This window comes from Saccopteryx leptura, chromosome 3 (assembly GCF_036850995.1).
Source record: "Saccopteryx leptura isolate mSacLep1 chromosome 3, mSacLep1_pri_phased_curated, whole genome shotgun sequence".
Classification (NCBI taxonomy): domain Eukaryota; kingdom Metazoa; phylum Chordata; class Mammalia; order Chiroptera; family Emballonuridae; genus Saccopteryx; species Saccopteryx leptura.
The window spans coordinates 225,577,027-225,599,242 of NC_089505.1; the positions used below are offsets into that span (position 1 = coordinate 225,577,027).

Below are 22,216 nucleotides of genomic sequence, written 5' to 3' on the forward strand. Positions count from 1 at the left end.
CAACCCTGCTGGAAAGAGCAGAAATGGGTGAGATCTGTCTGGAAAGCAGTTCTGTAATATGTCACCTTCAGGGAGGTGGCTGCCTGCTTTACTCTTCTCCATGTTGGGTCTGCCTCCCTGCCCACTCCTTTTAACTCATGTCCTAACAAAAGAGAAATTGCTAATCTGATTGGTGAAAATAAAGCACAAAACCGAGCTACATTTACCAGGTCCAAAAGCATTCAGAAAGCAACGCTGATAAAAAAAAAAAAAAAGCAAAAAAACCTGCAAAGTGTCTAATATTCAAGGACTTCTTACACAAATTCTGCTACTTTCACAACACAAAATGATATACAGCATTAAAAGTAATGTGGTACAACAGGTGATGTGGATATATTTTAACAAGAAGGTGCAGAATAGTGTATGCATGTGTGCATGTATATATTATTGTTATTATTGTATAATTTTATTTTTCTTTTTGTATTTTTCCAGAGTTAGAAGCTGGAGGCAGTCAGACTCCTACATGCGCCCAACTGGGAGCCACCCGGCATGCCCACTAGGGGGCGATGCTCTGACCATTGGGAGGTTGCTCCATTGCGGCAGAAGCCATTCTACCGCCTGAGGCAGAGGCCATGGAGCCGTCCTCAGTGCCTGGGCCAACTTTGCTCCAATGGAGCCTTGGCTGCAGGAGGGGAAGAGAGAGACAGAGAGGAAGGAGAGAGGGAAGTATGGAGAAGCAGATAGGCACCTCTCCTGTGTGCCCTGACCGGGAATCGAACCCGGTACTTCCACATCCTGGGCCAATGCTCTACTGCTGAGCCAACTGGCCAGGCCCTGTATAATTTTTAAAAGAGAGAAACACAAACTGGTACATACTTCTATATTTTTCCCGCATAGTGCTGTTCTTGGGGAAGAGAAATGAAAGGAGGAAAGATGGGACTCCCCATTACATGTGATCTAAAGCAAAACCTGAAGTTAGCATTCAAGCTTTTTAGGATTTTGTCCCATCTTCCTTTGCAGCTTTACCTCTCTCCAGCATAAGCAGTGTTAACCAAACTGCTTGCTGCCATGACTTCCAACACATACCTCATTTTCCCCACTACCCAGAATGTACAGTCCTTCCCAGCTCAGTCTCTCACTGCCCTGCTCCCTTCCTTAAGGCAGAACATACCTGCCACCTTTCAGAGTCTTCCTCGCCCCCTCCTCCCGTCCTCTGAACTCACTTCACATCTCTGATTTCACTGTCTTGCAGCTGTTGCGTCTCCCTCCTTGGCTGTATACTGCTCACAGCATGGACTACTTCCCCACAGTCTCTATAAACATTTAACACTGCAGCAGCTGATCAACAAATGCTTGCCAAACTTGGACTTCCCTATGTTAGGTACCTTTGATTATTTGCTGATGGTCTCCATAGAAACATTATCACAATAAGGATAAGCGAAAAAAGGAAGCTCCAAAATGCACCATCAACCCAGCTTTCCATCCAATCCTATGATAAGGACAATTAAAACACAAAACGTTAATCTTCTGGTAAACATAAACATACAGACTTCCGATTCAAAAAGTTTACAATGATAAGTACTAATTAAATCTTTCCAAGCAGTTGTCTTCCAAATAAATAATTACACATTTTTGAGAAACATAAAAACTAAGAAATGGGGGAGGAGAGGGAGGGGTTGGGGGAGGGGAGGGGCACTAAGAAAACCAGTTAGAAGGTGACGGAAGACAACTGGACTTTGGGTGATGGGAATGCAGCATAATCAAATGTCAAAATAACCTAGAGATGTTTTCTCTGAACATATGTACCCTGATTTATCAATGTCACCCCATTAAAATTAATTTATAAAAACAAAAAAACAACTAAAGTGAAGCAACAACAAAAAAACCCACTAAGAAATGCTATCTTTACAAAATCGATATTAATGCTTTCTTCAGTCTTATAACCAATCAGATGAATAAAATCATAACATAAATTATATAGTATAGTATCACATAAAGAATTAAGAGTTTAAAGGCATTTCAGAGATCATTTCATGTATTTTCTACATGAAAACAGACATGAGACAGATTAACAACAGAATAAAAATCAAGTTGAAATGGGTACATTAGTCCTTATCTATGGTTTTGCTTTCCATGGCTTCTGTTACCTGTGATCAACTGTACTCCAAAAATATTAAATGGCAAAGTCCAGAAATAAACGATTCAAAAGAAATTTTGGGAGAGACCATGTTCACAATACACACACACAAACACACACGGTTTTTCCAATACATATATATCTATGATAAAGTATAATTTATAGTATAACTTATGAATTAGGCACAGTAAGAGAATTAACAAAGATAACTAATAAAATAGAACAATTGTAACAATATACGGTAATAAAAGTTAGGTGAACGCGGTTTCTCTCAAAATTTCTTTAGAATTGTTTGTTTATGGACTTTGCCATTTAATATTTTCGGAGTACATGGAAAACAAAACCACAGATAAGAAGGGCTATATAAATGGTTTGGTACTATTTGCAGTTTCCAGTGTCCGCTGGGGGGCTTAAAATGCATCCCCTACAGATAAGGGGGCCTGCTGTATTTTTACCCATTTAAAAAAATATTTTAGGCCCTGGCCGGTTGGCTCAGCGGTAAAGCGTCGGCCTGGCGTGCGGGGGACCCGGGTTCGATTCCCGGCCAGGGCACATAGGAGAAGCGCCCATTTGCTTCTCCACCCCCCCCCTCTTTCCTCTCTGTCTCTCTCTTCCCCTCCCGCAGCCAGGGCTCCATTGGAGCAAAGATGGCCCGGGCGCTGGGGATGGCTCCTTGGCCTCTGCCCCAGGCGCTAGAGTGGCTCTGGTTGCGGCAGACCGAAGCCCCGGAGGGGCAGAGCATCGCCCCCTGGTGGGCAGAGCGTCGCCCCCTGGTGGGCGTGCCGGGTGGATCCCGGTTGGGCGCATGCGGGAGTCTGTCTGACTGTCTCTCCCCGTTTCCAGCTTCAGAAAAATACAAAAATATATATATATATATTTATTGATGTTAGAGAGAAGAGAGAGAGAAGGAGGAGCGGGAAGTATCAACTCTTAGCAGTTGCTTCCCATATGTGCCTTGACCGGGCAAGCCCAGAGTTTTGAACAAGCAACTTCAGCATTCCAGGTTGATGCTTTATCCACTGCGCCACCACAGGTCAGGCTGTTGTATTTTTGACATTAGTATTTCTGACGTAAAAATCTCAATGCAGCCCTGGCTGATGGCTCAGTAAATAGAGAGTCGGCCAAGTGTATAGACATCCCAGGTTTAATTCCCAGTCAGGGTACACAGGAGAAGCAACATCCGCTTCTCCCCTCTCCCCTCTCCCTCTTTCTTTCCCACAGCCAGTGGCCCAATTTGAGTTTTGCCCCGGGGCACTGAGGATAGCTCTATTGAACACAATAGCCTCAGGCACTAAAAAGAGCTTGGTATTAGAGCATCAGCCCCAAATGGGTTTGCTGGGTGGATTCTGTTCAGGGCACACGTAGGAGTCTATTTCCCCTCCTCTCACTTGGAAAAGAGGAAAGAAAAATCTCAATGCAGTATTTTTCCCAATAGGTTGTTCTGCTTTTAGTGAGACAGGAGATTTTTATCATATATTGTTTGAAACATTTCTAAAGGACTGTTTAACTTTATAAACACTCCCTTCCATAAAATTTTAAGGTTACCAGAAAGATTTACAAAACAAAACTAGGCCCTGGCCAGCTGGCTCAGTGGTAGAACATTAACCCAGTGTATGGATGTCCTGGGTTGGATTCCCAAACAGGGCATACAGGAGAGCAACCATTTGCTTCTCCTCCCCTCCCCCCTCCTTTCTCTCTCTTATCCCACAGTCATGGCTCAGTTGGTTAGAGCATCGGCCCCAGGCACTGAGGATGGCTCCATCGAGCCTCCATCTCAAGTGCTAATAATAGCTTGGTCATGAGCAGCAGCCCTAGACAGGCAGAGCATCATCCCAGATGGGGGTTGTCTGGTGGATCCTGGTTGGGGCATATGCGGGAGTCTGTCTCACTATCTCCTCTCCTCTCACATAAAATAAAAATAAAATAAAATGAAATGAAATTAAAAATAAAATTAAATAAAATTTAAAAAATAAAAATAAAAATCCAAAAGATATCCTTAGAACTCCAAATGGAAAATACTAAGGTGAGGGAAGGAGAGAAAAGAAATCCCAGAAAGTTAGTCTTCTATCTCATTAACTCATCCCTATGGCAGTAGGGGTCCAGGACTGTCAGAGGCTGTTTACAGCAGTCCCTCGTCTGTTGTGGGGGTTAGGATCTAGAACCCCCCATGATAAACGATAATCGAAGAAGTAGTGACCTGATATTTATTTTATTATTTATATCAATATATATTTTAAAGCTCTATAAACCCTCCCCACACTCTTATAAACACTTTCTATGCTCTTAAATACTTTCTACACTCTTAACCCTATGTAAAATCCCGCAAGATAGCAAAAAATCCAAGATACAAAATTAGATCTATACAATTTAAAAATCCATAATACAGTGAAACTGCAAAGAGTGAACCGCAATACAGTGAGGGATGACTGAACACCATTCATACAAAACTAGAGACAGCCCCTAATTAAGATGCCCCCCAACAGAGAGCCTTTTAGAGTATCTTATTCTAACTTGAGAACTCATGGTGAGCATCTCCTGAGTGTTCATAGTGGTGTAACATCATAGAAACTTGTCAGACTTAAGGTTTACAGTCCCATTAGCTACAGAACAGCCCAAGTTCAAGTGTGCCGGAAGAAAAGATAATAAGAGAGAGTTTTCAAAATCTATGAAAGGAAGGTAGGGAAAGGGCATAACCGGAAAAGCAGATTTAGGAGAAACTTCTTCATATTCATTGAGGGAGACAAACATTTTTATAATTCTACATAAAATAATTCAAGGTAACAGAAAATCTCCACTAGAATTACCTCCATTTACAAGGATAAACTAAAGCCCTGGCCAGATAGCTCGGTTGGTAAGTGTTATCCCAATATGCAGAGGTTGCCAGTTTGATCCCCGGTTAGGGCATATACAGAAACATATTGATCTTTCTGTCTCTCTTTCCCTCTGCCTCTCTTTCTAAAATCAATAAAAAAATTTAAAGACTAACAAGAAAACAAAGTCTTCAAAATTACACAAAACAAAATAGCATAATTAAAAACAAAAACTATTTAAATAGATTACTTACTGATTGACATTTTGCAAATCTAAATGTTTTAGTTCTCCACACCATAAACACTACAGAAGCTGAAAGACACCAAAAAAGTCACTTTTGAAGGAACTGTGATCTTGAAATAACTTACTATATAGTAATTAGAAAAGTTTGATACTTACCCAGCACGGCAAAAATCAGAGTATTTGTAAAGTGTCTATATAAAGAGAATTTCACCATGTTCTTTCTTAGCCTCAGAGTCTTCATAGTTTGTGCCAAACTTATAAAAATGTTTAAAGGTTAAGGAAAAGCATTTTAAGTAGTAATAAACAGTTAAAATGAAAATCAAATTAAGAATTTTCTATATTTCTGGTACTGCTAAATATAGTTCCATTACCGTAAAGGTAACAAAAACACAGAAAATGTAATTTTAGCCAATACTGTATAATCGTGATAATGATTTATCGCAGATTTTGCTTTATAATCTACCACTGTCAGAACTAAGTAATCTCAGAGGGAAACATATAAGCAAGAAGCCCCACGCCTCCCGTGCCACTAGGAGCTCTCAAACCACAGCACAGCACAGCACGGCACAGCAGAGACCTGCCAGCCCCTCAGGTCACGCTCTACGGATCCCACTGTCATTTCCTACTTGGCTTGTGCTTTTCTGTCTCTTTCTTTCTTTGTTTTTTTTTTTTCTAGTCTATTCTTATTTTTTCTTTTCAGTGACCATAATTAAGAAATTAGATCATCTGTCAACTCCATTTTATCAATTAAAAACTGAAATATGTCAAGTAAAACAAATCTGGACTTAGGTAGAATGAAGAGACTTCATTCAAAAGACGACTGCAGAAAGGAGACTGTCTCAATGGTCACACACAAAGGGCTTTGTAATACAGGGAGGAGGAAACAGGACTAGAAAGCTCAGGTGTGAGAAGTAGGTGGCATGAGGGGACAGTCGATCAGGGAATGACTTTGCTGAGGCCGCAGATTTCCAGGAGGGGCCATTCCAGAGGGCTTGGGTGGACAAAAAGCTCAGAAACAGGGTGAGGAGAAGATGGCTTATTTTATTTTGGTCCAGATGGGTCAGTCAGGAAGTAGGTCTGAGCCTGGCCTTGTCACAGGTAAACCAGGGGACATAGGGAGTCTCATCTGAGTCCTACAGAAGAAGGGGGCTCTCTGAAGTAAGCCTTTTCCTAGAAGGCAACAGGGTGGGGACTTTCCTCACCACAGTGGTTCTCCAGGAGCACAGGCTCTGGGGAAGTCCAACACTTGGGCCTGAAGAAGCAAGAAGGCTCCTCTGCAGGCCCCTCAGCAGTGAGGCTGATGCAGCCAGAGCTCGGTCTGCAAATGGAAGCTGCTGCTCTTGTCCGTGACCCACACGTGGAAATCACAGAGCTGAGCAAAAGAATGCAAGTGGAAAACTCTCCATTTATGCCTTCTATTTTAAATTCCAAATACTTACTAATCAAAAACTGCTTTTTTAGTAGCTAAAACTACTAAAACTGCTTTTCAATTTTTTTAAAGGAGCAAAAAGGTTGCAAAAGGTCAATGTCTAAAATAGAGCAATCCAATCAATTCAGGCTACTGTTAGAATCTACTAGAATGCAAATGTGCTGTATTCCTTAAACATCACCAAAACAAATACTTATTAGAAATTCTTGACTAAAGCCAATTTTCCATGCTAAAAATTCTGCTCAAAAATGTTTTTTAATAGCCAAGAAATAAAAAGATCAAAATCGAATTCAGAACTGCCTAAGCCCACACTTACCAAGATCCTGCTAACTCAGGAAAAGTTTAAATCATTTCTCACATTATAAGTCAGATTAGAGGTCAGCGGTTAGAAAAGCAGAAGGCCCATCATCCCAAGTGGCACCCGCAGGGCCCCCTGCGCAGGAAAGGATATCCACCAGCACAAGCCAGAGTCAAGGAGAGACAGAGGGAGGCTGGCCAGAAGCACAAGATCAGAGTCATTTGCCTGCAGCAAAACAGCAAATAAATAAATAAATAAATAAATAAATAAATAAAACAAGCAGAGAAAAGGGGTAAGGTCTTGAGAAAGGTGGTGGCTTTGACTTTTTAAGGCTACTTCTATTACGATACTTCAGAATTAGATTTGTGCAGGATTCAGTGCATTGAGTTCATCAAAAATCAGGAAGCATGAGTCCTGATGTGAGCGAGCACGTGATTCTCTAGGAAGTCCTGTTTCTTTGCTAGCCATGTGTCACTAAGGAAACCTACTCTTTTTTCACAGAGAAAGCAGACTTTTCACTTGAGTATAAAAATGACCAAACAGCAGTCTAAAAGAAAGCCTCAGGAATTCACATTCAAGCAGAAAGGGATACTAAATTTCCTTTTCTCACTGTGAAACACTCACTAAAATAATTTTATTTTCTGGGTTTCTTCATAGCTTTTTCTTCAAACATCTTTATTAAAAATATTAATAATTAATATCGTTACTTATTAAGCTTTCATCTTGTTTTCTATTTTTTAATTCATTTTAGAAAAATGAGAGAGAGAAAGAGAGAGAGAGAGAGAAGGGGGGAGGAGCAGGAAGCATCAACTCCCATATGTACCTCGAAGAGACAAGACCAGGGTTTTGAACTGGTGACCTCAATGTTCTAGGTTGATGCTTTATCCATTGCGCCACCACAGGTAAGGCCTCATCTTGTTTTCCTTATCTTCCCACCCCAATCTGGCTCCTTCTGTGTTGGAACAGACCTAAGCCAATGCTGTCCATGAAGGTAAGAAATGACCCTCATTCAAATCCAGATGAAATTAGAGTATGTAGAGCTACAGTCCTGCCTCTCCCTGTGCCAGGTGTGCACACACTCTCCGCCTCTCTCCTAGGGCTGGACAGCAATCTCTGCAGTGATGCACCTGCCGGAACAGGACCTGCAGCCCTCAGCTGGAACACAGTGCACATGCAGAACTGAGGAACATACTTCACTTTCTTAACAGCCAATTATGTTCAAGTGTATTTTAATGCAGAAAATATCAAAGTTACAAGATAAGATGCTTATGCCACACTCTGAGAAGATCAGATTTATTTGACTATAATTGTATTCAATAAGCTTGGATTCTAAGTAGCTCTGGACAGATGTATAAAATGATTTTCAATCTAGTTCAGTCAGAAACAACTCAGTCAGAATCAGGTTATTATTTCTTAACTGGACACCGCTTAGACACTAGGGAATCCACGAATATAATTTGAAAGGTTTTTAAATGCCCCACTGTAGGCAAACACCAGTGTGGGTGGGGAGCACATCTATGATTGGTGCAGAGACGCTCTAGGCTTCATTACATTTCAAAGGCATCTCTGAGCCCAGTACCAAGCAAGGTTGAGGACCACTGCGTTAAGAGAATAAGGATAATAAATTTAAAGGTTTTGTTTTATTTTAAGTTGGAAGCAAACTTAGAATTCACAAAGGGAATGTAAAGAATACATAGACCTGGCTTAGAGAAAAACTACTCGCAAGTGACTCAGAAAAGCTAGTGCCACATGTGCTAGTGCAGCTGCTTCCTTGTGGAAAAGGGATACAGGCAGACAGACCTCTAACCCTTCCCCTGAGAGACAAAGATGAAAAAATGAAAGAAATACAAGGAAAAAGAATGAACATTTAATGTTAAAAGCTAAAATATAAGTATCAAAGACAATGGAAACAAAAATACTTGGTAAAAATAAAACGTACCTATAGGAAAGAGTTTCAGAGAAAACACAAATGTAGAAGAAAGAGATGAAAATACTGCTCTGGGATCTGCAGAACCCTGCCTTCTGTTCTGACTAGACTAGTTTCTTTAGAATGCCTCCCGTTTCTGTGAATGCATGTGAGGCTCCACCAGGCAGAAAAACACATTGGGGAGCCCCAGACTCAAATGAGACCTCAATTGGTGAGGGGTCCTCAAGGATCAACCCACACTGCCTGAAAACTTCTGCTGTACTACGACTTCGGCCCCCACCTTCTCCGACCTGCTCTCCTCCTGTCTCACGGCAACCTCTACAACGACAGAAGCTGGTGTGCCTTGAGAACTCCTCTCTGTGGGGCAGTGGCCACTGCTGACCATGCCTCCTTACCAAAGCTGTCCCCGTCTCCATTCCGTGACAATTCCTGCTTCTCTACCTCCCTTCACCCTGGTGCTCTTTCCTCGCATGACCTGCCCACCAGGCCATCCTGGCTCCTCTCCTCTCACTGGTCTACGTGTTCTCCTGTGTAAAGCGGTCACCCCCTCCTGTATAAAGGTGATCTCCAACCTGCACTACCAGTTCTGACTCCTCTTGCAAACTCAGGCTGGGATCTAGGACTCTCTTCCTCATACTAATACCCTGGCATCTCAACCTCATCCATTATGGTCCCTTCTCCAAGGTCACCGCCTTGAGAACAGTAACACTGACTCCAGATATCAAAATAAAACCTGTGGGATTTTTCTGGATCCTTCTCCCCTTCTTCTGCCACCATTTCTAACAAGTCTATCACATGGAGTTTTTTCTTCACTTCCGGTACCCTATTTTTTTTTTTTTTTTTTTTTTTTTTTCATTTTTCTGAAGCTGGAAACAGGGAGAGACAGTCAGACAGACTCCCGCATGCGCCCGACCGGGATCCACCCGGCACGCCCACCATGGGGCGACGCTCTGCCCACCAGGGGGCGATGCTCTGCCCATCCTGGGCGTCGCCATGTTGCGACCAGAGCCACTCTAGCGCCTGGGGCAGAGGCCACAGAGCCATCCCCAGCGCCCGGGCCATCTTTGCTCCAATGGAGCCTTGGCTGCGGGAGGGGAAGAGAGAGACAGAGAGGAAAGCGCGGCGGAGGGGTGGAGAAGCAAATGGGCGCTTCTCCTGTGTGCCCTGGCCGGGAATCGAACCCGGGTCCTCCGCACGCTAGGCCGACGCTCTACCGCTGAGCCAACCGGCCAGGGCCCGGTACCCTATTTCTAACCCTCACCACCTCTTCCTTGGACCATTGCAAATGACTTCACACTAGACTTCCTATCTCTAGTCTCTCCTTTTCCAGGTTACCTTTCTATGTCATTCTTGAGTTCTTTCTAACATAAATTTCATTATTTTCACCTGTGCATCTTCAATCCCCTCTACTTTCTATCAGAAGGAATTCCAGACACTTGAGCACATCATTCTGTCCTTCTCTCTGGCCCCACCTTCCATGACTCTCCCACATGTGTTCCACAACAGGTAGCCATTTTGGGACATTCTCCACTGTCCCTATATTTCATGCTTCCAGCTATTATGTGTTCCCCTCAATTCCTCCCAGAATTCTGTTCTCTTCCTTCTAACCCCTATTTTGCTTCCAGTCTCAATTTCAATGTCACCATCTCTATGAAGTCTTTCCTGATTTCACATTGGAATCACTTCTCTCTTTCCTCTGTTGGCATACCACCTCTCTACAATGGCAGTGACTGTCACTATACTCCTAGCTCTGTGTCTGTCTCCTCTAATGCAGACAATACCTTTTCTCCCTTGACTCCTCAGTACAGGGCACACAGCAAGTACTTATGTTTGCTGAACTAAATAGCAAATAAAAAAGACGTTCTTTGATTGGGGAGTTGTTACTTTTTTACCTTCACCTAAATTTCTACACTGAGGTAACAATAATACAAAACTATATTTCTTCATATTATTATTACAAATTAAAAGTAATATGATTTTAATGCTATAATAAACTATTTCAGAAGGTCACAATAAAGGATATGAACCATACAAAAATGGAGTCGATAACTGCTAAAATAATTTCACCAAAAACAACAGCTAAATGGCTAGAACCCTGAAAGATAAAAATGGGAAAAACCCTGAAAGTACAAGTTTCATTATGTTACAGGAATTATCTGATAACGAACAACAATTCAGCTCACAGCATCACTTGACAAAGGCCACATAAAAGATTTTTACTTCCTAATAACTGTCTTTAAGCACATGGAAATGATCTATTTTGTCAACAACTTGTTTGAGGACAAGGTCAAACTGAACTATGGAATGGCAAGTAACAAGCACCATGTTCCCGGCCCCACCAGGGCAACTGTGTGAGCTTCCCCTCTGCACTCCAAACCTAGAGTCACAGCCACTAGTGAAATGGTCCCTCCTTTCCCCAATGCATGCAAAGGACATGGGAAAAGTAAATAAGGAAAAGGGAAGTAGTGGAAGGGAAAAACAAACTGTAGATTAGCCAGTTACTCTAATCAAGAGCTGACAGAGAAGTATATGTAAAACACATATCTACAATACTATGTAAAATTTTAAGGAAATATAATGTATATACTATACCTATATGTGAAATATTTATCTTTTCTGGGTTTTTTCTATAGAGATTCGTCTCCTGTGAGTGATACATAAATGCAGATATCTTCATTATTTTATAAAGGTAAATATAAATACCCTTTCAAGGGTCAAAGTTGAAAACAGCAGGTGTACCTAACACAGAATGCAGATGTATCAAGATAACAGGAAGAAGAATGAGGCTTTTTTTTTTTGACAGACAGAGAGTCAGAGAGAGGAACAGATAGGGACAGACAGACAGGAAGGGAGAGAGATGAGAGGCATCAATTCTTTGTTGCAGCTCCTTAGTCATTCATTGATTGCTTTGTCATATGTGCCTTGACCGAGGAAGGGGGCGCTACAGCAGAGCGAGTGACCCCTTGCTCAAGCCAGCAACCTTGGGGCTCAAGCCAGTGACCATGAGGTCAGGTCTATGATCCCCCGCTCAAGCCAGCGACTCCTAGTGAAGAATGAGGCTTCTTAACATTAGGGGACGAGTGTCCTGCTTTAAGGGTCTGACCATGTAACATGAACTCACAGCCAACATACAAATGAACCACTCTATGCAGTAACCTGATTCACACATTAAGCCAACATACTGTAGGCAAAAATTATAAGGTTCTTTAAATCCAGTTGAAAATAGTTTCTTCATCACTCAGTCATCAATCATACTACAATGGTACCTTGACACATGAGTTTAATTTGTTTCATGGCCGAGCTCGTGACTCAATTTGCTTCTGTGTCAAATTGAATTTCTCTATTTAAATTAATGGGAATGCAATTAATCTGTTCTGGCCCCAAAAACCACACAAACCTTTTGTTTTATATGCTTTTAAATAAGAAAATGTACTTTATTTATTGCACACATAATAAGAGAGAATGTAAAGAAATAAACTGGTTTATGAAGTGTATTTACCTTCGAGGTCAGGTAAAGATGCTGGCGGAGGGGAAGGAGGCTAGTGGAGGTTTTCATTTGGTGCACTATTGCTTAACATAACTTACTCTCTACACACTTAACACTACATTTAATTGCAAAATTTAACTTACACACTACTATGATATGTAACTTTATTGCTAAACTTAATTGCTATTTTTTTACTTTGCTTAATCATCATTTTCTTCACTGACTTTTGGCTTTTTCACCACACTTTCTGCACTTTCACTTAGAGGCCATTTCAACAAAAACCTTTTCATGAAAGCTTGTTTCTTCCTCCTTTTCAGAACGTTCGGCAGGCCACCTAGTGGAGGGTGGCGGAAGCTCGTGATTCAAATATCTGCTCTTGACTTAAAGCAGAAAATCCTGAGAGACTGCTCGGATCTCAAATTGCTCGCGATTTTAAAGTGCTCGTGTGTCAAGACACCACTGTATTAAGAAAAACTGAGTGAAACTCAGGTTCCTCAGACATAAATATCTTGACTTCTCTAGAAGAAGCAGTGCCGCCACACCTCCAGTTTATTGGTGAGCACTACCCGCTCCTGTTTCTTCAAACAGTGGGCTCTACTGAATCCCCAAAATACTGCAAATACAGAGTCAGAGAAAACTCGTAACAAATGAGACTTCAGAGTGAGATATAATGTCTCCATGTGTACAGGGTACATCTGACTTTCCGCTAACCTGATCCATGTTTACACCCAGGCGTAAGGAAGAGCTGAATGTATACAGACTGGATGAGGACAGAGATGAGCGTCTTTCCTGAGGAATAACTATGAACATCTCTGATGCTGTGTGACTAGGCTGACATCAGTGCTGCCTTCAGTCAATCACATCAGTTTAGGACGTGCTCTGTCTTGCCTTTTACTTTCAGGAAGTATTAAAAAGGAAAATATTCCATAGGAAACAAAGCTCAAATGTGGCCTTTTTCATAAGTTTCCTATCTTTAAAAGTTCACCTCAGGAGATATAAAGTCATATTTCATAGCAACAACAAAAAAGGGTTGTGGAATTATGTAGCTTTTACCCCAATGACTCTCATCACGCCTTCAACTGCTGCAAAGATAAAGTAGAGAAGCCCAAGTCCGATCACCCGGTGCATGACTGTCCCCAAGCGAGGCCTGGAACAGGGAAGAGAAAACGAGGGGGGAGTAAAAACAGCACAGGTAAATCAGATGCATCTGACTATAGTCACTGTCCCCATTTCCAATACAGAGAAGTTACCGCCTAATCAAATCAGTCTGCTCCCACCCAGAGGTGCCTTGATTTAGGACAGCCCATTTCCTGGGAACAAGGCAGCAGGCTCAGAAAACAGGCCTCCTTTTCTTGCACTGGAAGCAACAGAGGGTTTTGCTGCTGACATGTCAGTATATGACTCACTATCACATAGCCAGGTATGGTTTCAGAGAATGCAAGAGCAGACAAAAGAAACCTGGGAAGCTAAGAGCCAACTCTTGAGTGTCATTGACGGAAACACTAATTTAATTCTTTTACTAACATTAATTAAAAAGAGTTCTGCAACAGTTTTGTTAGAGATAATCTGCTAATTTATGACTTAGAGCAGGGGTAGTCAACCTTTTTATACCTACCACCCACTTTTGTATCTCTGTTAGTAGTAAAATTTTCTAACTGCCCACCAGTTCCACAGTAATGGTGATTTATAAAGTAGGGAAGTAACTTTACTTTATAAAATTTATAAAGCAGAGTTACAGCAAGTTAAAGCATATAATAATAATTACTTACCAAGTACTTTATGTCGAATTTTTGCTAAGTTTGGCAGAATAAATCTTTATAAAACAACTTACTATTGTTAAATCTCTCTTTTTATTTATACTTTGGTTGCTCCGCTACCGCCCACCACGAAAACTGTAATGCCGACTAATGGGCGGTAAAAACCAGGTTGACCACCATTGACTTAGACTTAGGCAGAGAAAGAATTAAAATAGCAGTTTGAATCTTTCAAACTATAAGTGAGTTTGGAAAATATAAAGATGGTGATTTTTGCAATGAGTAATATGAAAATACAATTAAATTTCAATTATCTATGTTGGGCAAATTAGTTTATAAAATTTGTTATTTGATTTTGCTCATTTTTATTGTTAAAAATGGCTGCTGCCCATGTGAAACGGCTAATTACCTTCTTGCTTGGGAAGGGGCTTGTTATGCTAATGTGCACTGGAGGAGGAGTTTTCGTGCTAAAAAGTTTTAAGAGAAGGAGGAGAAAGGAGGAGGAAGGAGACCATGTGTTTTGAGGAGAAGGCAGCCAAGATGGCTGGGTGCTGAAGGAGAAGCCAGTTTGTGCAGAGAGAAGGAGATGGGAACTAGAGGGGACTGAGCTAGTGGGGGCCTTTGATTCTAGGAAAACCTAGATGTGTCAGTAGCTTCGTGAGCGCTGAATGAGTGGGTTTTGGAGCCCTCTGTGTGTGTGTGTTTACTCACTGGCTGGGTGTGAGGCTAAAATAAAAAGTATGGCCCACCACTATTCAGCTCCGCAGTTTCATTACCGCCGGTCTGAATCTAATGGGAACCTGCACCTGCCTGGCAGCTGTGATGGCCGCGACTACTGGCCATAAAATCTGCAAGTCAGAATTTATTGCACATACACTTTAGCTCAAACACCCTCTCCTCATAGTTAATTAGAAGAAAAAAATGGTTTAAAAAAATACTTAAGACTGTCAACTTAAAACAAATATCTAAGTAAAAGTTAAACTACTATCCATAGCTCATATAAAATATATATTATATATGGGCGTCCTCGGGTTACGACAGTTTCAACATACAACGTTTTGAGTTTACAATGCTCACTGCCATAAAACCTTTAAAAAAAATTGAGACCTGAGTGTTTTGGCTTACGCCATTAGTGTCATACTCACAGACAATGTGGGCAAACTAGTTTGGCAGAAGAATATGCAGTACAGTGTACAGTACAGTATATTTATGTCCTTTTCCTTTTTCTGGCTTAGTTGTGTTATGTTCTAGATTATGATTTTACAACTGTGTTAGGATAGGCTAGGTTGTGTTTTGACTTACAGCAAAATTTGTGTTACATCACTGTCATAGGATCGGAACTGTGTAGTAACCCGTGGACCCCCTGTACATAAAAATAATATTTTTTGAGAGATAGGGATAAAAAGAGACAGGAACATCAAGCGGCTCCTGTGTGTGCCCTGACCAAGGAATCAAACTCAGCAACCTCTGTGCTCTGAGATAACACATAACTCATATTTGAGACTAGTTATCTAATTTAATCTAAATTCTCTCTCTCTCTCTCTCTTTTTTTTTTTTTTTTTTTGGTGAGAGACAGAGATATAGTGGGGAGACAGACAGGAAGGGAGAGAGATGAGAAGCATCAACGGGTAGTTGTGGCACTTTAGCTGTTCCTTGCTTTCTCATATGTGCCTTAACTGGGGACTCCATCTGGGCCAGCAACCCCTAGTTTAAACCAGCAACCTTGGGCTCAAGCCAGCAACCTCTGGGCTTAAGCCAGCAACCTCTGGGCTCAAGCCAGCGACCATGGGGTCATGTCTATGATCCCACACTCAAGCCAGCGACTCCGCACTCAAGCTAGTAAGCCCATGCTCAAGCTGGATGAGCCCAAGCTCAAACCAGTGACCTCTGGGTTTTCGAACCTGGGTCCTCAGTATCCCAGGTCAACCCTTTATCCACTGCACCACTGCCTGGTCAGGCTAGTTAATCTGAATTCTGACTCATTACAGCCAGCTAACTGGAACCCTCCAACAGCCAGAAGTGTAACTGCCTGCATTCTATGAGAGCTGACATGATAGCTGACAGTGAAGGATGCACTCACAAAGCGCAGTGCTGTGCACACCAGCTCACTCTTCTGTTCCTTCATAGCAACACACCCCGCACCGAGCACCCGGCACTCATAACTAGAATTAGGAGGTACCCACGGTGCCTCGGGGGGAGGGGGATATGTTCTGTATGCTGTATCAAGACTCCAACTCCAAAGCAAAGCAGTTGAGAAGGACTCTCAGTAGGAGTCCAATGAAAAGGTCTCCTGGCTAAAATCTTGCTAAGTATACCAACCCTGAGCTCACACGCACACATGTGCACATTCAGGGCTATGTATTGAAAGCCTGGTCTGTGCCCAGGACAGCTCTGACACAAAACAGGTAGAATTCCTACTCCACTCACATGGGGAGACAATACTAATGCATGCAGCGAAGGTTCTGTGACAGAAGATGTGTGCTGTGCACGTCAGGAATCCTGGCAGGGCTAATTTGCTGCAGAGATGACAGAGGAAAAGAGGCTGGGAGAAGAGAAGTACAAACCATGTCGGGTGTTGGGAAGGAGCCTCCTGTGAGGATGTGTCTGTGTTTAAGTAACAGCAACAGCAAGACAGCCAGAGGATGGAGCAGTGTTCAAAGGGGAGGCAGGACAGCAGGTCAGCCATTAGAAATGCCACAGAAGGAATTTGGGTTTTACTGAGTAAAATGAGCAGAAAAGTTATAACATCTGAGTTATATTTTAAAAGGGTCACCTTAGGCACTGCTGTCTGAACAGACTGACAGGCGAGCATGGCAGAGGCAGGGAGACTGCCCCAGGTGTCTGCAAATATGTCAGTGCCCAGCTGGCTCAGGAACATACACTGCAGGAGGAGGTGAGCATCTGAGAGGGAGACCCAGCGCAAGGTGAGGATCAAAAGGTCAGAGGCCACACCAGGGTCAAAGGGTAGCTGGAGTTGACATAGCAAAGAAAGTGAAGAGGAAAGAGGCAGTGACAGCAGGAAAGTGGTAACAAAGAGGGTGCAGTTGTACAGTGTAATAAAGTCTAGAATATGGCTTTCACTCTCAGCTGAGGTGAGGTGAAGGGCAAGACAGCAGAGGTGATGAGGTGAGATCGGGTGCTTAAAGGATCAGCCACAAGGACCCTGAATGTACAGGGAATTCTGAGGGCTGACATGCTGAGGGCACAGGGGAGCAAGTGCTCAGGGAGTTGAGGGAGGAGGGGAGAAACCTGGACTCGGACGGGGCCCCAGTGAGAGAATGGAGCAGGTGGCCCAGCCTGACAGCCTGAGCTCTGGGTGTCGGAGGGTTTTAGGGAAGAAGGAAGAATGATTTGAAGAGGATCAAGAGGGGAAATTTCTTCATATTCAGGCCCCATGACTCACAGGGATGACAGGAAAGACTTGCCTGAGAGGCCTGGGGAGAAGTGGAGCTAAGGGGACAGGATTTCAGTCAGAACTCTTGCTGACGGGGTGGTGATCGTCCTTCTCTTATGATGACCAAATACAGTCATAAAAGCGTAACTACACTGTTTAGGAAATATAAAATGGTTTGAACTTCAAGGATCATTTAAAATTTTCCATGTCCTTGAAGTTAACTATTCATCAAACTATAAAAAGTTACTGGAGTTTCAATTCAGGGCCCTGATTTCAGGACTATCTCAAATAGTGCACAGACATCCATCAGGGACACGTTCTCGCAGCTACTTTCCTGTGGGGTTTGTACACCAGTCCTGAGAAGCGTCCAGCCTTACAGAAATCACAGTGCAGATGGCAAGTGACAGGACTAGAGACACCGCATCCTTCCAGCACAGCAGAACTTACTTCACAATGCCATATCCCAGGCTCATGATGATCACCAGGAGGCGGGCCAGTGTCCTCTTAACCGCAGATATCAACTCCGCAAATATCAACAGACCTTGGGCTGAGAAGAAAGAAATCAGCTCACTGTGTTACATCTGGAGGCCCGCCACCAATTCTCAACATGCATATCTGACCTTAGGCAGATTACCCATATTTGATTTCAAAGACGCCTAATCCAACTGATGCTGGAAATCTCAGTGCAGGGGATTCATGACCTGCTAAAGAATTCACTCCAAATTTCATCAGCTCTGATGAGCACAGCTTCCTTGTATCAGCCTGTCTCTGTCTACCTGAATGTCCCTCCATGTTCACTCTTTCTCCTGGAGAGCCTCCTGGACAACATCCCTCTTCTTGTCCCATAAATATCTAAAACATACAATGCCCCCTCGTCTTTTCTCATGATGTCTTCATCATTTATTCATTTTGTTTCCACTGTGTGGCTATAATTGTAATAGAAACACCGTGGTTCCTGCATCATGGAGCTTATACTCTGGTTAGGACAAGTCAACAGATGCAACTCAGCCTGATAAGTGATAGAGGTGATACAGTCTCTCCCGGACTGTGAAGAAAGCCAACCTAGTCCACACATGGGGAGGTGCACACGGGTCCAGATAGGTCTCTCAGAGGAAGTGACATCTAAATTAGGATCTGAAGATGAAACAGGAGTGAACTCTCTCAGGGAGAGACAGGGAAAAGCAAAAGGACTGGCACAGGTGAAGGCACAGAGGAGATAAGAGAAAAAGCGAACTGTGTTCCAAGAAGGAGATTCAGCATGTGTACAGTGGAGTGCAGGAGGGAGCCGAGAACAGAGGCTGGGACAGAAGAAGCCATCACACAGGCATGGAGGCCATGTTCTGAGTTTGGACTTGAAGCTAAGCACAGTACGTAGTCAGAGTCAGTAAACAAGGGAGTAAAAAGGTAGCCTTAAACTACAGTCCATGGGCCAAATTGGGCCTGTTTTTTATAAATACTAAAGTTTTATGGGAACACAGGCACGCCCACTTATTTGTGGCTGCTTTCTTGTTACAAGGACAGAGTTGGGCAGTTGCAACAGAGAACATATGGCCTGCAAAGCCTAAAATATTTACTATATGGCAGAAACAGTTTGCTGACCTTTGGAATATAATGGACAGCTTTATTTTACTTTGTAAGTACAGGACTGCTGTACTTCATGGCTTAGACAGGAACTGGACTTCAGGTGAGGAAATACTCAGGAGTTACTCCAGAAACCCAGGAGAGCGACGGGAGTGCTGGCAGTGAAGATGGAAGGAATTAGATAGTATTCAGGAACGGGGTGTGGATCCACCTCATCAATCTGGTTTCAGCTCATTTTTTCCACCTTATCTACAAGAAATTACGAGAGACCTGCCAAGTACCCTGAAGAGGTACAGAGACGCAAGTTTACTATACCTTCCCATGACCTATCTAGAAGCACAACAGAAGGAAGTCAACCTGTTGACCTACTCTTTTTTTTTGTAAGTGAGAGGAGGGGAGATAGAGACAGATTCCCGCATGTGCCCTGACTGGGATCCACGCCACAACCCCCTTCCAGGGCTGATGCTCTCGATTTAACTGAGCTACCCTCACCGCCTGGGCCAATGCTCAAACTAATCGAGCCACTGGCTGTGGGAGAGGAAGAGAGAAAGAAGAGGGATAGGGAGGGGGAGAGAAGCAGATGGTCACTTTCCTGTGTGTCCTGACTGGGAATCAAAATCAGGACATCCATATGCTGGGCCGACACTCCATCCACTGGGCCACTGGCCAGGGCAGTCCCTGGCTTCTTGCCATCTACCTTGTAGCAGTCTAGGCACACACTGTGGGTGTCCAACCACCACCCTCCCTGCCTGGCACATAAATTCCACATGAAGGTCTTTGCACAAGAGGAGGTTTTACGCTCCATGAGAATTTTTTTTCTATTTTTGGAGAAAGGGGTGGGGGTAAAATAGAGAAATATGTTACAAAACTGGCATAACCTAAAGCTCCCCATCCAGATGCTGTACTAATCCAGTCATGTAGCTGAACTCCAGGGAATGGGGTTTTCTTCTCCCCGGAGGAGAGTGAGGGCAGGTCAGAAGAACAATGAAGACAACACACGTGTTGGCCCACATCAGAGTCCCACTCCGACAGTGTCTTCACAACCACCCTCCACCCACCTGCAATGTGGCTGTGCCCAGAGCTCTGCTCAGACCAGGTGTTTATGGGGACGGTCACAACTTACTTGACAACCCAGTGCTGTTGATGTGTTGGTATTCAGCGTAAAAAACTGCCTTTTCAAGCATTCCCAGGAAAATTACAGCCGCAATCCAGAACTGGATTCTTAATATATCTTTCCAGTAACAGGCAGACCACATCAACCAGAGCACACCGTATAAAATATAGACAATGCACATCACCATGTAAAACTGTAGGGAGGGAAGCAATTTGAATCAGGTAAGCCTTCCTATCATTTAAAAATTGACATTTCTATATTCAACTATCAATCCTTTATTTTCCAGTCACTCTGGAAATAGAGGGCATGTCAGGGCACTAGCTACTAAGGGATTACCATCACTGAACTCTTAGAATTTTTTTTTTTTTTTACAGAGACAGAGAGAAAGTCAGAGAGAGGGATAGATAGGGACAGACAGACAGGAACGGAGAGAGATGAGAAGCATCAATCATCAGTTTTTCATTGCGACACCTTAGTTGTTCATTGATTGCTTTCTCATATGTGCCTTGACTGCAGGCCTTCAGTAGACCGAGTAACCCCTTGCTCGAGCCAGTGACCTTGAGTCGAAGCTGGTGAGCTTTGCTCAAACCAGATGAGCCCGCACTTAAGCTGGCGACCTCGGGGTCTTGAACCTGGGTCATCCGCATCCCAGTGCAACGCTCTATCCACTGCACCACCGCCTGGTAAGGCACTCTGAGAATTTTTTAATTTTCCAATTAGAATACAAAATTCATTTTTTAAAAAATGAAACATACTCACAATCATCAGGGGCCAATCTGATGCAGAGAGATATCCTTTTGGTCCCATCATAGAAAGAGAAACTGGTGAAGGTGCGAATGGAGATAAAGAGAAAGTAAAGAGTTAAATTAACAATCAGCTTTCTCTTAAGTTTTAAACGTAAGCTCATTTCCTAGAGGCTCCAAGAATACTAAGCAAGCTAACAAATGCTGAATTTTTACCTAGCACACACACATATTGAATACTTACTAGTTGTTTGATCATGTGACCTTATCATGCTACCTTCCCAGTTACACACTTGGTTGTAAGACTGGGCCAAATCTCACCTTGAGGGAGGAAGGACTGGAAGGACTGACTGAGTTAGTTTGAAAAAATGACAAACCCAGCTGTGAAGCCCTTTATCAGCTCCCTGAAATAACTTGCAACACAGGCAAAAAAAACAAGATATGTGAACAGTCAAGGACAAACAGTTTGAACCTCCCCTCATACCCCCTCCCCTCCCAGACAAAAGTCAGGTAGGTCTACACATAAAGAAGTCAAAGAAATCAGGCACCTGTCACGTGAAAGCTAAAGCTGTAACGTATATAAGACTCAGAAAAGCTAACTTCGGGGAGCTCGTGTTTTGTTGCCTTTTTTGGGTCACGCTGCTCTGCTGGCTAAAATAAACCCCCTTTCCTCCAGCACTTGTCTGAGCGTCTTTGTCCTCCTCTGTTTCCTGCAACAACCTCATGCAGACAGCAGAGTCGCACTGGCCATGGTCTGATCCCTGCTGAGTCACCAACCTCCTGAGGACTTTGTCTCCCTTCCTGTAACTGGGATAAAAGACTGATCTCAAGTATCTAGTCTGGGTTTTTTTTTCTTGTTTTTTTTTTTTTCTGAAGCTGGAAACGGGGAGAGACAGTCAGACAGACTCCCACATGCGCCCGACCGGGATCCACCCGGCACGCCCACCAGGGGCGATGCTCTGCCCACCAGGGGGCGATGCTCTGCCCCTCCGGGCGTCGCTCTGCCGCAACCAGAGCCACTCTAGCGCCTGGGGCAGAGACCAAGGAGCCATCCCCAGCGCCCGGGCCATCTTTGCTCCAATGGAACCTTGGCTGCGGGAGGGGAAGAGAGAGACAGGGAGGAAGGGGGGGGGGGGTGGAGAAGCAAATGGGTGCTTCTCCTATGTGCCCTGGTTGGGAATCGAACCTGGGTCCCCCGCACGCCAGGCCGACGCTCTACCGCTGAGCCAACCGGCCAGGGCCTGGGTTGTTTTCTAAGACAGTGATAATAAACAACATCCAGAACAGGGCAGAACTTGCGCTCCAGTTTCTAACTAGCA

The 22,216-nt window shown here is 43.4% G+C and overlaps 1 protein-coding gene across 2 annotated transcripts in view; it reads right to left on the reverse strand.

Moving 5' to 3' along the window:
• The window catches only part of TMEM87B (transmembrane protein 87B), a 57,716-nt gene that overhangs the window by 16,436 nt on the left and 19,064 nt on the right, over window positions 1-22,216 (reverse strand). The window contains exons 7-14 of one of the 2 annotated variants that reach the window (XM_066377739.1): window positions 20,914-20,975; window positions 20,164-20,347; window positions 17,907-18,006; window positions 13,365-13,458; window positions 7,049-7,122; window positions 5,327-5,433; window positions 5,181-5,239; window positions 1,365-1,468 (exon numbers count right to left, since the gene is read on the reverse strand). In XM_066377739.1, coding sequence (XP_066233836.1) covers window positions 1,365-1,468; window positions 5,181-5,239; window positions 5,327-5,433; window positions 7,049-7,122; window positions 13,365-13,458; window positions 17,907-18,006; window positions 20,164-20,347; window positions 20,914-20,975 — 784 coding nt within the window. Of the gene's footprint in view, window positions 1-1,364; window positions 1,469-5,180; window positions 5,240-5,326; window positions 5,434-7,048; window positions 7,123-10,845; window positions 10,920-13,364; window positions 13,459-17,906; window positions 18,007-20,163; window positions 20,348-20,913; window positions 20,976-22,216 lie in introns of both variants that reach the window. The other variant, XM_066377737.1, reaches the window with a different exon arrangement.